The sequence below is a fragment of the Ovis aries genome, chromosome 14 (genome assembly GCF_016772045.2).
Source record: "Ovis aries strain OAR_USU_Benz2616 breed Rambouillet chromosome 14, ARS-UI_Ramb_v3.0, whole genome shotgun sequence".
NCBI classification, from domain to species: domain Eukaryota; kingdom Metazoa; phylum Chordata; class Mammalia; order Artiodactyla; family Bovidae; genus Ovis; species Ovis aries.
In genome coordinates this window covers 16166133-16179714 of record NC_056067.1, presented here as the reverse complement: position 1 = coordinate 16179714, position 13582 = coordinate 16166133, and the positions used below count along the sequence as shown (strand labels likewise).

General features: G+C 45.0%; 1 protein-coding gene across 1 annotated transcript in view; it reads left to right on the top strand.

Moving 5' to 3' along the window:
- Positions 1-13582, top strand: part of ABCC11 (ATP binding cassette subfamily C member 11) — a 98238-nt gene that overhangs the window by 61985 nt on the left and 22671 nt on the right. The window contains exons 15-20 of the mRNA XM_027977814.3: positions 1451-1654; positions 2851-2985; positions 3066-3162; positions 4708-4797; positions 6980-7083; positions 12785-12982. Of these exons, the coding sequence (XP_027833615.2) occupies positions 1451-1654; positions 2851-2985; positions 3066-3162; positions 4708-4797; positions 6980-7083; positions 12785-12982 (828 nt within the window). The remainder of the gene's footprint in view (positions 1-1450; positions 1655-2850; positions 2986-3065; positions 3163-4707; positions 4798-6979; positions 7084-12784; positions 12983-13582) is intronic.

The following is a 13582-nucleotide window of genomic DNA, read 5'->3' as shown; positions in this document are numbered from 1 at the left end:
GGGTCGCACAGAGTCGGACACGGCTGAAGCGACTCGGCGGCAGCAGCAGAGGAGCACATAGGCATTTCAGTCTGCTGAGTGAGTGAGGAAACTGAGCTTCTCCCAGGCCAAGCCCCTTATCTACAGTCACATGTCAACTGGAGGCAGAGCAGTGACAAGCGGCCACCCATTGCTCTTTAAACTCTGCTTCTCCTCTACGACGTCACCAGAGTTCAGGGTCAAGCAGGGATAGAACTTAGACCCTGGCTGTCCCGGCCTCAGGACCTGACGTAGGGATGGGCCAGCCAGCAGCTGCCTGAAGTGCTAGTCTGCTAAGGAAGTCCAGACCCACTGCCCAGTGATTCTGGTTAGGACCCTCGACTCCTGACATAACACACCCGCCCACCACCTCACCTATAATACAGTCTTGGTCTTGGGCAATACCCCTAACCCAGGCCAGTGATCCCACCAGTCGACAAGTTACAGTCAACAGAAATTTAAAACCATTGTAAGATGTAAGAAGGTGCTGTTTCTTGGGAATAAGTGATTTATTTTTATGAGCTAAACTGTTAAAAGTTTTAAGATGCTTCCTGAGAAGCCAATCAATTTAGAACAAATTATATCTTACTATGAATTACAAGTTTCAGTTAACTGAGCATCAGTTTTTTCATCCCTTACTAGGCATGTTGTGAAAAATATTTTTATTTTCTTTTTAATTAATTATTAATTCTGTTTGAGTGTGCTGGGTCTTCATTGCTGCACCCAGGCTTTCTCTAGCTGCAGCGGGCAGGGGCTACTCCCTAGTTGCAGTGCTCGGGCTTCTCATTGTGGCGGCTTCTTTTGTCACTGAACACAGGCTCTAAGGGCTCCCAGATTTCAATAGTTGCAGCATGTGGGCTCTAGAACATAGGCTCAGTAGTTGCGGGACACGGGTTTAGTTGCCTGGTGGCATGTGGAAGCTTTCTGCACCGGGGATCGAACTCACGTCCCCTGTATTGGCAGGTGGACTGTTAACCACTGTGAAGTCGAGATTGTGAAAAATATTCTAGGTGCTGCTGCTGCTAAGTCACTTCAGTCGTCTCTGACTCTGTGCGACCCCACAGACGGCAGCCCACCAGGCTCCCCTGTCCCTGGGATTCTCCAGGCAATAACACTGGAGTGGGTTGCCATTTCCTTCTCCAACGCATGAAAGTGAAGAGTGAAAGAGAAAAGTAAAATTGAAGTCACTCAGTCGTGTCCGACCCTCAGTGACCCCATGGACCGCAGCCTTCCAGGCTCCTCCATCCATGGGATCTTCCAGGCAAGAGTGCTGGAGTGGGGCGCCATTCTAAGTGCCAGGGGTGTCAAACCATTAGGTGTCCAGGAGTGTGCACTGAGGGGGGTTAGTCTGTCTACCTGCCCACCTGGCTGGTGGGAGCACACCTGGCTGGGTCACCCTCCAGACTCGGCGCCTTTGGCTGCCTGTCCACAGGTTGGGGAGCGGGGCCTCAACCTCTCGGGGGGGCAGAAGCAGAGGATCAGCCTGGCCCGGGCCGTCTACTCTGATCGTGAGCTCTACCTGCTGGATGACCCACTCTCGGCCTTGGACGCCCATGTGGGGAAGTATATCTTTGAGGAGTGCTTTAAGAAGGTGCTCAGAAGGAAGACCGTCATCCTGGTGACCCATCATCTGCAGGTGACCACCCTTCCAGGGCTCTGGCTATGATTGACAGATAATGTAGCTCCTCAAGCCCCTGCCATCTCAACATGATCAATAACAGCCTCCCAGCAGATACCCCTTCGTACCTCAGACAGACCCAGAAGTCAGAGAGGATTGCAAAGAACTTCATGTCCTCTGCTTTCCATGTGGAGGAGATAAGTTGGTAAAAATGGAAACTAAATTTTCAAAAATTGTTTTTTATTGAAGGATAATTGCTTTATAGAATTTTTTAAAATTGTTTTTTTGAAACTAAATTATGAGGTCTCCTTTATCTTCAAAATTGTATGGGCGGGCCCCTGCTTTGGAAGTTACAAAAAACTCCCTCAGAGAAGAATTCACCAAGTCTCACATGCTTCCATCAAGTGCACCGGCTGTGCTGGGTGCTGCCTCTCAGGGGTCATTTTCCCTAGATATGTTCATACCAGACCCTGTTATTATTTATCCTTCTCCTATTTGAGCGTTAGTAGTTTTGGTATAAAATATGTAAGACATAAACACAGGTGAGAAAATAACCTAATGAAAGCCCATATAACTGCCACCCAGATGACACATCCCAGTCCAATGTTGATGGCCCTCAGATCACAGCCCCTTCCCTCCTTCCTGGCCCTCATATTTAACAACTTATAATTGATGCTTTACTTTCTGTGTCCTTAGGTAATTTGCTTTTCTACTCAACATTATATTTTTAAGGTCTTCCACGTGGATACATGGAATTTTATTTCTTTCTTACTAGTATTGTATTACAATATCTGAATATTCCAGAATTTATTTCTCCAGGATGGATATTCAGGTTGTTTCCCATTTTTCACTTTTACAAAAAAATGCTTCAGTATATTGATACATGTGTTTTTCATGCATGTGTTTGAGAGGGCTTTTTTGGGAAGTGTTTTAGGAGTAGAATTATTGGTTCATAATTCTTCAAAAATCTTTAATTTTACTAGATATTGTCAAATTGTTTTTCAAAGTAGCTGTACCAATCTATACAGGCCTCCCCCGCCACCCCAATTTTGTAAGAGTCCCTTTACCCCTAGTCGTTACCAACACTTGGGTTTGTTTTTGCCAAACTGGTGATATAAAATATTTTCTCAGGATTTAAATGTTTCCTTTTGAATAGTGAAGTTGAGCATCTTTTAGTATGCTTGTTGAAGATCTTATTTCTTCCGACTCTTCAGTATTTAGAGTTTTGTGACCAGATCATTTTATTTGAAGATGGGAAAATCTGTGAAAAAGGAATTCACAGTGAGCTCATGCAGAAAAGGGGACGATATGCCCAGCTTATCCAGAAGATGCACGGGAAAGCCACACAGGTGATTCCCCACCCTACCCTCACTTCCGACCCAACTGGGCGGACCATTCCCTGCAACCGTGGCTTCTGCTTTCTCCCCAGGGTGTGTTGCGGGGAGTGGCAAAGACAGAAGAGGACCTGCAGCTGGAAGCTCAGGCCCAGACCACTTGCCAGGAAGAACTTCTCAATGAAACTGCTGGTAATATGCTGAAAGAAATAGTGAAAGCACCTGGGAGCAGGGTGCAACCCTCTGCCTGCCTGTCTGCATCTTCCACAGGCTCTGGCATTTCATCCTGAATGTGAGACCAGGCCTTGTCACTCACTGAATGGGGTGCCAGACATTACTCATATAGGGTACAGATCCAAGTATTGGAGGGCTGTGGGGTAAGGACTGTGCTGGTCAGGAGGCCTGAAGCAACCAGGAAGTGACTATTGTTGGGGGAACAGCTCAGGGTGTGCAGAGGCAGAATGAGGATTGACCTCGAGTGACTCTGATATAAACTTTGCAAGGTTTCTGGGCCATGAATTCATTATACATTTTTTGAGAACAATGCCATTGGAAGTCAGAAATAAATTAAGCCCAGTTCTGGGCATTCAAAAGGTGAAGCTGAACATCTTTTAGTATGCTTATTGAAGATCTTGCTCTTTTCTGAGATAAGGTAGCAGATGAGAAAGACTTTCATTTTTAATGTAAGAAAGGTTCTGGATTAGAATTCCAGGCCTACTGCTCTCAAAGCTGTGTGACTTTGGCCAAACAGGTTAAACTCTCTGAACCCTCAGTGGCAAAAGTGGAGATAATTGTTCTTATATTATAATACCACAGTGGAGATTAGCAGAGGTCCTGAGGGGTTAGGACAGTGCCTGGCATATCTGTCACAAATAGAGTCTTCAGCTGCAAAGATCAGAAGCCAATTTGGGCAGAAAAATAATGTGTTGGCAGAAAAGGGTGTAGATCACAACGTGGAAAAAAAAAAGCTGGAGTACCAGACCTCAGTAAGTTTGGAGTCTAGAATAGCAGGAACAGGTATAGAATCCTTTTGAAGAAAACCTGCTTCAGATGTTTTCCATCCTAATCTAATTTCCCTCAAGATTAAAGTTCCGCAAAGAGAGCTGTCTTCTCCTGGGAAAATAGTGGTGTTGCTGTTAGAAGAAGGGACAGCGGCAGGCAGAAACAGTAGGTATCCCCCACAGTGCTGCCTCCTGTTACTGTTGTTGTGGCAGTTGTCATTGACATTAATGACATCTACTGGTATTTCAGATACTGATCTCTCTGCCCTGCTGTAGGCCACGTGTCTGCTTGGGCTGGTGTTACACCTGTTTCGAGGAGCTGTTTCAGAAGCGTATTGCTACAAAGCATCTTAGTAATTATCTGTAGGCCTGCCAGTTGTCAGATGAGGAAACAGAGAGGTTAAGTGATTTGCTTCTTGAAGCTGTACAGTATCACGATTCTGATACTGATACAATTCTTGTCCCAGGTCACTGCTTTCTTCCTTCTCTCCTGCTCTCTCTCTCAACACATTCAGCCCTCAGGAACCTCAGGCTCTCCAGGGTCTATTGAATGGCTGGCGATGGACCCCCTTTTCAGAGTCCAGGCAGGCCTGCAGACTCTGCTGGTTAGAGTTAGACTTGGGTGGGGTACTGGTGGCAACCAGAACAGAAGGCTTCGCAAGGACTCTTCTTGACCAGGAAGGAGATATAGGAGATTGGGAGGCATACTATTTCCTTTTTCTTTTCCCTGATCCAGTGCTGGAAAATCAGCTTGCAAAGAAGGAGAAGATGGAAGAAGGGTCCTTGAAGTGGACAGTCTACCACCGCTACATCCAGGCAGGCGGAGGTATGGGCTGTTAGCTGCCCCAGGCCAGGCCTACTCACAAAGCTGGGTCGGACTGGAACGTGCAAGGTCGTGGGAGATAGAGGGACACAAAGGGTCGTGCCATTCATGAGTTTAACTTGCATAATTCCAGCCATACTCAACTATAGTAACTCTACCACTGTAGTCAGTGCCAGAAATTATGTTTCCATGTGTATCTGTGTTAATATACCTGGCATTTAAAAAATCAAATATGTCAAGGCATGTAGACATATAAATTATTTTCACAAAGGGACAAGTTTACACTTTTTTGCCTAGAAATAGGCATGGCAGGCACGCCATGAAGGACCACATGGGGAAGCACCAAGGTTGGTCAGGAGGCTGGGCAGTGGTAAGAGAGAGCGGGGCCCCGAGGCTTTGTTGGGGTTTCTGTGGGAAGAAGTGGGTGAGGCAGGGTAGGCACCCTGCGTAAGCTTAGGATTGGACAGCTTGAACAATTCTGGAGGGCTCATTGCTATAGTGGTGGTCCTAGTTGTCTGATACCTGGTCTTAGGGTGATTTAGGGGAGGGCAGATATTGGCTTGGTGGGTGAGAGTTTGATAAAAGAGGTTACTGGGAGGATGGACTATGGACTGGTTCGTTTGTATATCAAAGGTGTACTTGCAAGAAGTTACTTGCTGTCTAGGAATTAGTTAGCCTTGGGACGAGCAGTCTGTCAGGATTAAGGCCCCAAATAACACAGTATTAGGAATATAGAAAATAAGAAATATAAGCAAATATCATTAATATTTTTACTGAACTAAAGAATGCCTCAGTACTCTTTATCTCAGTGTTTTTCATACTGCAGGTCCTAGCCCACTAGTGGGCTGTGAAATCAACCAAGTGGGTTGTAAGGAGCAATGAGAATGGAAATGTGCCTAGAGTAGAAAATATCTGCAGAAGTGATGTTGGTGAAGCTTTCATTTTATTATGTATTAGACTGTTTATCTGAAGGTAGATGGCCATAAAAAGTTTCAAAGCTTCTGCTTTATTTAATGGTGTATGTTACCAAATTCACACATATATAACTGTACAATGTTGTAAACATGAAACCAAGTATATGCTACTGCGGTTTTGAGTAGCTTAATTTTTGAGAGTAATTTTGACTCCATGCCAACTTTTTATTCTTCATTGATTTGGGGACCTAACCCTGCACAAGGTGTGTCTTCTCTCTACCTGTCTAGGGAGGAAGAGGTAGGCTGTGCATAGGAGATTGCCATCCTCACCCCTTCCACTGTGAGCATCCTTACAGGATATAACACAGGGCCTGACCAGAGCAGGGGAGTAGCAGATACTTGTGAATTGCAATGAATGAACCAAAAAACCAATTGATCTGTATTTAGGAAGTACCTATTATGAACTAGGCTCTTGCTGAGTTCTGGAGGGGAGGGTGTATAAAGTTGCCTGAGAACCTACCCTGTAATCTAACTAGAGAATTAAAACACTCATCCACTGGTAGCAAGAGAGACTGATCCCTGGGACCAAGCACGGTCTCAGATGTCATTAAAGAGAGCTGGCCCTTGGGTGGAGCTTGAGGAAGAATTCAAGAAAAAGAATATGGGCATGAGGCACAGACTGGATAGGTGGGTAGAGTGCCAGGGCAAGAGGTAAATGGGAAAGGAAGGCGTGTACCCTAGGTTTTCTCATCCTTGACTTCATCACTTACAAGCTCTATGACTTTGGGCAAGTTACTTCCTCCCTTGGAGACTTGGCGATAGGCATTCTGAATTCAAAAGTAATTCATGTATTTAGTACTCTACCTGGCACTTGGTACATAATAGTGAAAGGTAGCTGTTGTTATTTTGAATGTTGAACCCTCAGGACTTGCATAATGGGAACCAGCTTCTCTAGAACACTGCTCACATAACCAGGCACTGGGCTGGGTACTTGATACACATTATCTCATAGCGTCTCTAGGGCAGCCCCTTGAGGCTGGCAGGAGTACCATCACCATCTTGTATGTAAGGAAGTGGACTGTCACTGACATTTGGTCCCTTGCCCAGGCTCACATAGCTTGTAAGTAGTTTGAGTCAGGATTTGAACCCAGGGCTTTCTAATCTTGGAATCCAGCTCTTTCTAGTCTTCTAAGGTGTCTGAGGAAGATCCGAGGGCCTGGTGTGGCCACGTACCTTCTTTTGGCACCGGTGTCACGTTTCTCTCTCCCCAGGTTACCTGATCTGCGGCGTGGTTTTCCTTCTCATGGTGATGGTAGTCTTCTTGCTGGTGTTCAACTTCTGGTGGCTGAGCTACTGGCTGGGGCAGGGCTCAGGGGTGAGTGCCATGTGGGGGTGGGGTGCATTTCTGTGCTCCTGGGTGGAATGGGGGACCTTCTTATTCCTTGGGGCCCCATGGGTATGGGTTAGAGAAGCTCATGGCAAGCCCAGTACCTGCCCTTGCCATCCTGATGAATGGGGCTCTAGAGGAAACCCTTGGGAGCTGAAACTCTGGAGCTCCCTCCCAGGTGGGCACCCTGTGTTCACAGAGCAAGAGGTCACCTGTACAGCCTCCTAGGAACAAAATCAAGAGGTTTCTGTCCCCAAACAGCTCTAATGCTTTACAGTCTGCTCTAATATGAGTTAGAGAAGGGAAAAGAAGTTTTATCCATCACTCCTGACAGCAGGGAAAGAGCTGAGCTCCAGTATGACTTGCACAGAAGTGATTTGGGCTTTTGAAAGGCAGAAGGAGAGAGGAGGGAAAGTAGTGGCTCTACTGGGCCAGAGAATGAAAAAGTACAAAAGGCTGGTGAGTGTCAGTACAATTAAGCCATCAGTGTCTGCAGCCAGCTTTCTCCTCCCACAGAGAGTGGGGGACAGAGGCTCTGTCCTTTCCGAGGATTACATTTTAAAGGAATCATTCTCAGGTCTTTAAGAAAGATGCTTCTGAGTTGCAAGAGATACACAGTCACAGCTGTGAGTGCTTCTTAGTAAGTGCTCTGAGGAAGAGAGATCAGGAGCCTGGAACAAACAGTAAATTTTCCTGGTAGAGGCACTTTCATGAAGGTGGGGGGAGCTGGGGTCCTCCAAGGGACATGCCTAGGAGCCACACTAGGGTTCGGTCAAGTCTTTCAGTGCAGGAGTTTGGACAGGGTTGTTTGTGTTGAGGGTTCTGGACCTCTCAGCCATTATGTACCAGATTAATTCATTAATCTTTCCAACCTCATTCTGAGGTAGGTATCACTGTCCCCATTTTATATTTGCAGAAATTATTCTTAGAGAGGAGAAGGAGCCTGCCCTGAGATGTCAATGTGCCTTGAACTCTGTGCTCTGAATCCAGGCCGTGATTTTCAAGCACTCTATTTGGTTAACTTTTGAGTCATGTTTCAGACGGAGTTTGGTCAGGGAAGCAGGAGCCACTTGAAATATTTAGAGCTTCCAAAGATTTAATACGCAAGTTAGAGGCTACACAGCCATTGGAAGGGCTGGAGGAGAGAGGGAAAGCAGGCTCCAGGAATTTTAGCAGCAGGTGGCACTAAATGGGCTGATCCTTGGAAGGATGCCTGCTAACCACTGGCTGAACTCCAAGCTCCATGCACCTGTCCACAATTGCCACCAGAGTATAATGGCTTCTCTTTCAGCCTTTAGATTTCCTGTGCGTGCCTCTCTTTGGTAGAATCTAACCTAAGACCATGCTGGCGAGGAGTTTGAGAAACAGTTCTCAAACTCTTCCCTGAATCACAGTGGAGAGTGTGGAAGGAGGCAGAGGTGATGTTAGATGACCATCTAGAGCAGATTTCTAACAGCATAGAGTGAAGTAATCTACCAAGCCATTTTCTACCCTGCCAGAAGAGAAGAGGCTCATATCAGACAGCAGGCTGCCTTAGGACAAAGACGCCTTGAGGAAGGGAGGCACAGAAGTCCTAATGCGAGTGGCGTTGAGTTTGGAACAGTCAGGGTAGAGCAGGCAATGGAGTGGAGGCAAGAACCGGATCAAGGAGACAGGCCACTGAGACTGATGCTGGAGTGGTCCAGGGGACCAGCACAGGGCAGTGGGGAAGGAGAAGGGAAAAGCGATAGCACTGAGCAGGAAGCTTTTAACATATAGTGTCACCTTCTACTGGCTGCTGAGTCTTCTGTAGCCCCAGGAAGACATATTTTTCTCCCTGCTGAATTTCACCCTGAACTCAGATGGGCTGAACCTCTGAAAAAGAAAACGCACAGTTTTCCTCTCTCCACACATAATGTCTCTGATATGCAAAGTGCAGGTTTTGATTTTTGTTTTTCCCCTCTGTATCAACCAGTTCTCCAACTCCCTGCGCACTCGCTGGGTGTACTACAATTCACTTCCATTCTGATACTACCTATCCAGAGTTAGCAACACCTCACAGGTTAAGGGTTCAGTCCCATAAGACTGCTCACGTGCCAATCACAAGTCTAGACATTTTGTTCCCTTCAGTCGCTCAGTCATGTCTGACTGTTTGCAACCTCACACAGTAGTATACTGTATACAGTAGCATACTGTAGTGACTGTAGTATACCAGGCTTCCTTGTCCTTCACCGACTCCTGGAGCTTGTTCAAACTCATGTCCATCGAGTCAGTGATGCCATCCAATCATCTCATCCTCTGTCATCCCCTTCTCCTCCTACCTTCAATCTTCCCCAACATCAGGGTCTTTTCCAAAGTATTGGAGTTTCAGCTTCAGCATCAGCCCTTCCAATGAATATTCAGGTCTGATTTCCTTTAGGATTGACTGGTTTGATCTCCCTGTTGACCAAGGGACTCTCAAGAGTCTTTTCCAACACCACAGTTCAAAAGCATCAATTCTTCAGCACACAGCTTCCTTTATAGTCCAACTCTCACATCCGTACATGACTACTGAAAAAACCACAGCTTTGATTGGACGGACCTTTGTTGGCAAAGAAATGTCTCTGCTTTTTAATATGCTGTCTAGGTTGGTCATAGGTTTTCTTCCAAGAAGCAAGTGTCATAATTTCATGGCTGCAGTCACCATCGTGGCTGCAGTGATTTTAGAGCCCAAGAAAATAAAATTTCTCACTGTTTCCATTGTTTCCCCATCTATTTGCCGTGAAGTGATGGGACTGGATGCTGTGATCTTTGTTTTTTGAATGTTGAGTTTTAAACCAGCTTTTTCACTCTCCTCTTTCACTTTCATCAAGAGGTTCTTTAGTTCTTCTTCCCATTCTGCCATAAAGGTGATGTCATCTGCATATCTGAGGTTACTGATATATCTCCTGGCAATCTTGATTCCAGCTTGTGCTTCATCTAGCCCAGCATTTTGCATGATGTACTCTGCATATAAGTTAAATAAGCAGGGTGACAATATACGGCCTTGATATATTCCTTTCCCAATTTGGAACCAGTCTGTTGTTCCATGTCCAGTTCTAACTGTTGCCTCTTAACCTGCATACAGATTTCTCAGGAGGCAGGTAAGGTGGTCTGTTATTCTCATCTCTCTCAGAATTTTCCAGTTTGTTGTGATGCACACAGTCAAAGGCTTTGGCGCAGTCAATAAAGCAGATGTTTTTCTGGAACTCTCGCTTTTTCTGTGGTCCAGCAGATGTTGGCAATTTGGTCTCTGATTCCTCTGCCTTTTCTAAATCAAACTTGAACATCTGGAAGTCCATGGTTCATGTACTGTTGAAGCCTGGCTTGGAGAATTTTGAGCATTACTTTACTAGCGAGTGAGATGAGTGCAATTGTGCAGTAGTTTGAACATCCTTTGGCTTTGCATTTCTTTGGAATTGGAGTGAAAACTGACCTTTTCCAGTCCTGTGGTCACTGCTGAGTTTTTCAAATTTTCTGGCATATTGAGTGCATCACTTTCATAGAATCATCTCTTAGGATTTGAAATAGCTCAACCAGAATTCCATCACCTCCACTAGCTTTGTTCATAGTGATGCTTCCTAAAGCCCACTTGACTTCATATTCCAGGATGTCTGTGTCTAGGTGAGTGATCACACCACTGTGGTTATCTCAGTCATTAAGATCCTTTTTGTATGTCCTTCTGTGTATTCTTACCACCTCTTCTTAATATCTTATGCTTCTGTTAGGTCTCTACTATTTATTGTGCCCATTTTATCTGTCTTTTATTGAGCCCCTCTTTGCATGAAATGTTCCCTTGGTATCTCTAATTTTCTTAAAGAGATCTCTAGTCTTTCCCATTCTATTGTTTTCTTCTATTTATTTGCACTGATCACTGAGGAAGGCTTTCTTATCTCTCCTTGCTCTTCTTTGGAACTCTGCATTCTTATGGGTATATCTGCTCTTTTCTCCTTTGCCTTCAGCTTCTCTTATTTTCTCAGCTATTTGTATGTCTTCCTCAGACAACTATTTTGCCTTTTTGCATTTCTTTTTCTTGGGGATGGTCTTGATCACTGCCTCCTATACAATGTCATAAACCTCTGTCAGTAATTCTTCGAGCTCTCTATCAGATCTAGTCCCTTGAATCTATTTCTCACTTCCACTGCATAATCACAAGAGATTTGATTTAGGTCATCCCTGAATGGTCTAGTGGTTTTCCTTCCTTTCTTCAATTTAAGTCTGAATTTGGCAATTAGGAGTTCATGATCTGAGCCATAGTCAGCTCCCAGTCTTGTTTTTGCTGACTGTATAGAGCTTCTCCATCTTTGGCTGCAAAGAATATAATCAATCTGATTTTGGTATTGATCATCTGGTGATGTCCATGTGTAGAATCTACTCTTGTGTTGTTGGAAGAGGGTGTTTGCTATGATGAATGTGTTCTCTTGACAAAACTGTTAGCCTTTGCCCTGCCTCATTTTGTACTCCAAGGCCAAATTTGCCTGTTAGTCTGGATATCTCTTGACTTCCTACTTTTGCATTCCAGTCCTCTATGATAAAAAGGACATCCTTTTTGGGTGTTAGTTCTGGAAGGTCTTATAGGTCTTCATAGAACCATTCCAACTTCAGCTGCTTCTGCGTTAGTGGTTGGGGCATAAACTTGGATTACTGTGCTATTGAATGGTTTGCCTTGGAAACGAAGAGATCATTCTGCTGTTTTTGTAGTTCTGATGAGTCAGCTATAAATTGGGGATTTCCATGACTCCCTCTTTGGGTTTGACAATTTTCTATAATGGCTCACAGGACTTAGGGAAATACTTTTATCAGGTTTTAAATAAGGGATATAGTAAATGGTACAGATGCAGAGCCAGATGGAAACACATATAGGGTGAGGTACAGAAGGGTCCTAAGTGCAAGAGCTTCTGTTTCCGTGTTGGGGTACACCACCGTTCTAGCACGTGGATGTGTTTACCAACCTGAAAGCTCTCTGAATGCCATGCTTTAGGGATTTTTTTATGGTGGCTTCAACATGTGGCTCAGTTTTAAAGAATCTGCCTGCAAAGTAGGAGACCCCGGTTTGATTCCTGGTTTGCGAAGACCTACTGGAGAAGGCACAGGCCACCTACTCCAGTATTCTTGGGCTTCCCTTGTGGCTCAGCTGGTAAAGAATCTGCTTGCAACGTGGGAGACCCCAGTTTGATCCCTGGGTTGGGAAGATCCCTTCGAGAAGGGAAAGGCTACCCACTCCACTACTCTGGCCTGGAGAATTCCATGGACTGTATTGTCCATGAGGTTGCAAAGAGCTGGACACGACTGAGCAACCTTCACTTCAACATGTAGACATGATGGATCATAAACTAAAATTCCAGCTCCTTCTCATTTCCAGAAGATGGGAGTAGGGCTGAAAGTTCCAAGCTTGGACTTATGACTTGGTCTATCTGGTGACCAGCCCCAGTCCTGAAACTATTTAGGAGTCCCCAGCTCCTAGTCATCTCATTAGCTACAAAAGACTCTCTCATTGCTCCAGAGGCCTCAAAGATCTTAGAAGCACCTGTGTCAGAAACCAGAGTCAAAGGCCAAATATCACCACAAATGAAGCCCCACGCACCCCCATCACCTAGGAAACTGCAAGGGTTTTAGGACTTGTGTGTCAGGAATTGGGGACAAAGATGAAGCATATTTCTTATCATACCATACTCCCTGTCCTTTCTTGAAGAAAAATAGCAGTCAAGAGAGCAACTGGACCACTGCAGACCCCGGTGACATACTGGACAATCCTCAGCTGCCCTTTTACCAACTGGTGTTTGGCCTCAGCAGCCTGTTTGCAGTCTTCCTGGGCATCTTGCTCTCAGTGGTTTTCACCAAGGTGATGGGGAAGGCATCCACAGCATTGCACAACAAGCTCTTCAACAAGGTATGGGCACTGGGCATGGCCACAGGCTGAGCCTTGACCTTGCTCAACTCTTTTTTCTAATTATTAGACTTTATTTTTTAAGCAGTTTTTGGTTTAGAGAAAAATTGAGCAGAAAATATAGGGTTCACTTTTACCCTTCACCACATCCTCAATTTCTCCTATTATTAATAGCTTGCATTAGTGGGGGACATCTGTTACAGTCGATGAGTCAACATTGATACATTATTATTATCAATCAAAGTCCATAGTTTACATTAAGGTTCACTCCTTATGTTGTACCTTCTATGGGTTTTGACAAACATATACTGGCATGCGTCTACCATCAAGTATAATACAGAATAGTCAAACTACCCTAAAAGTCCCCTTTGCTCAGCCTATATCTATCCCTCCCCTAGACCTCTGAAAACTGCTGATCTATTTTGCTGTCTCTGTGGTTTGGAGAATATAATGTCATATAGTTGTGAGTTTACACTGGGTCACTAATTGGGTGGGAGCAGGCCACAGAATGAGATAGGTTCTTGAAACTCTCCCACGACTAAGTTTAATGCCCCTTGCTAGAGGATCAACCCTCAGCTATCAATGCTGGCCTCTGTTGGCTGA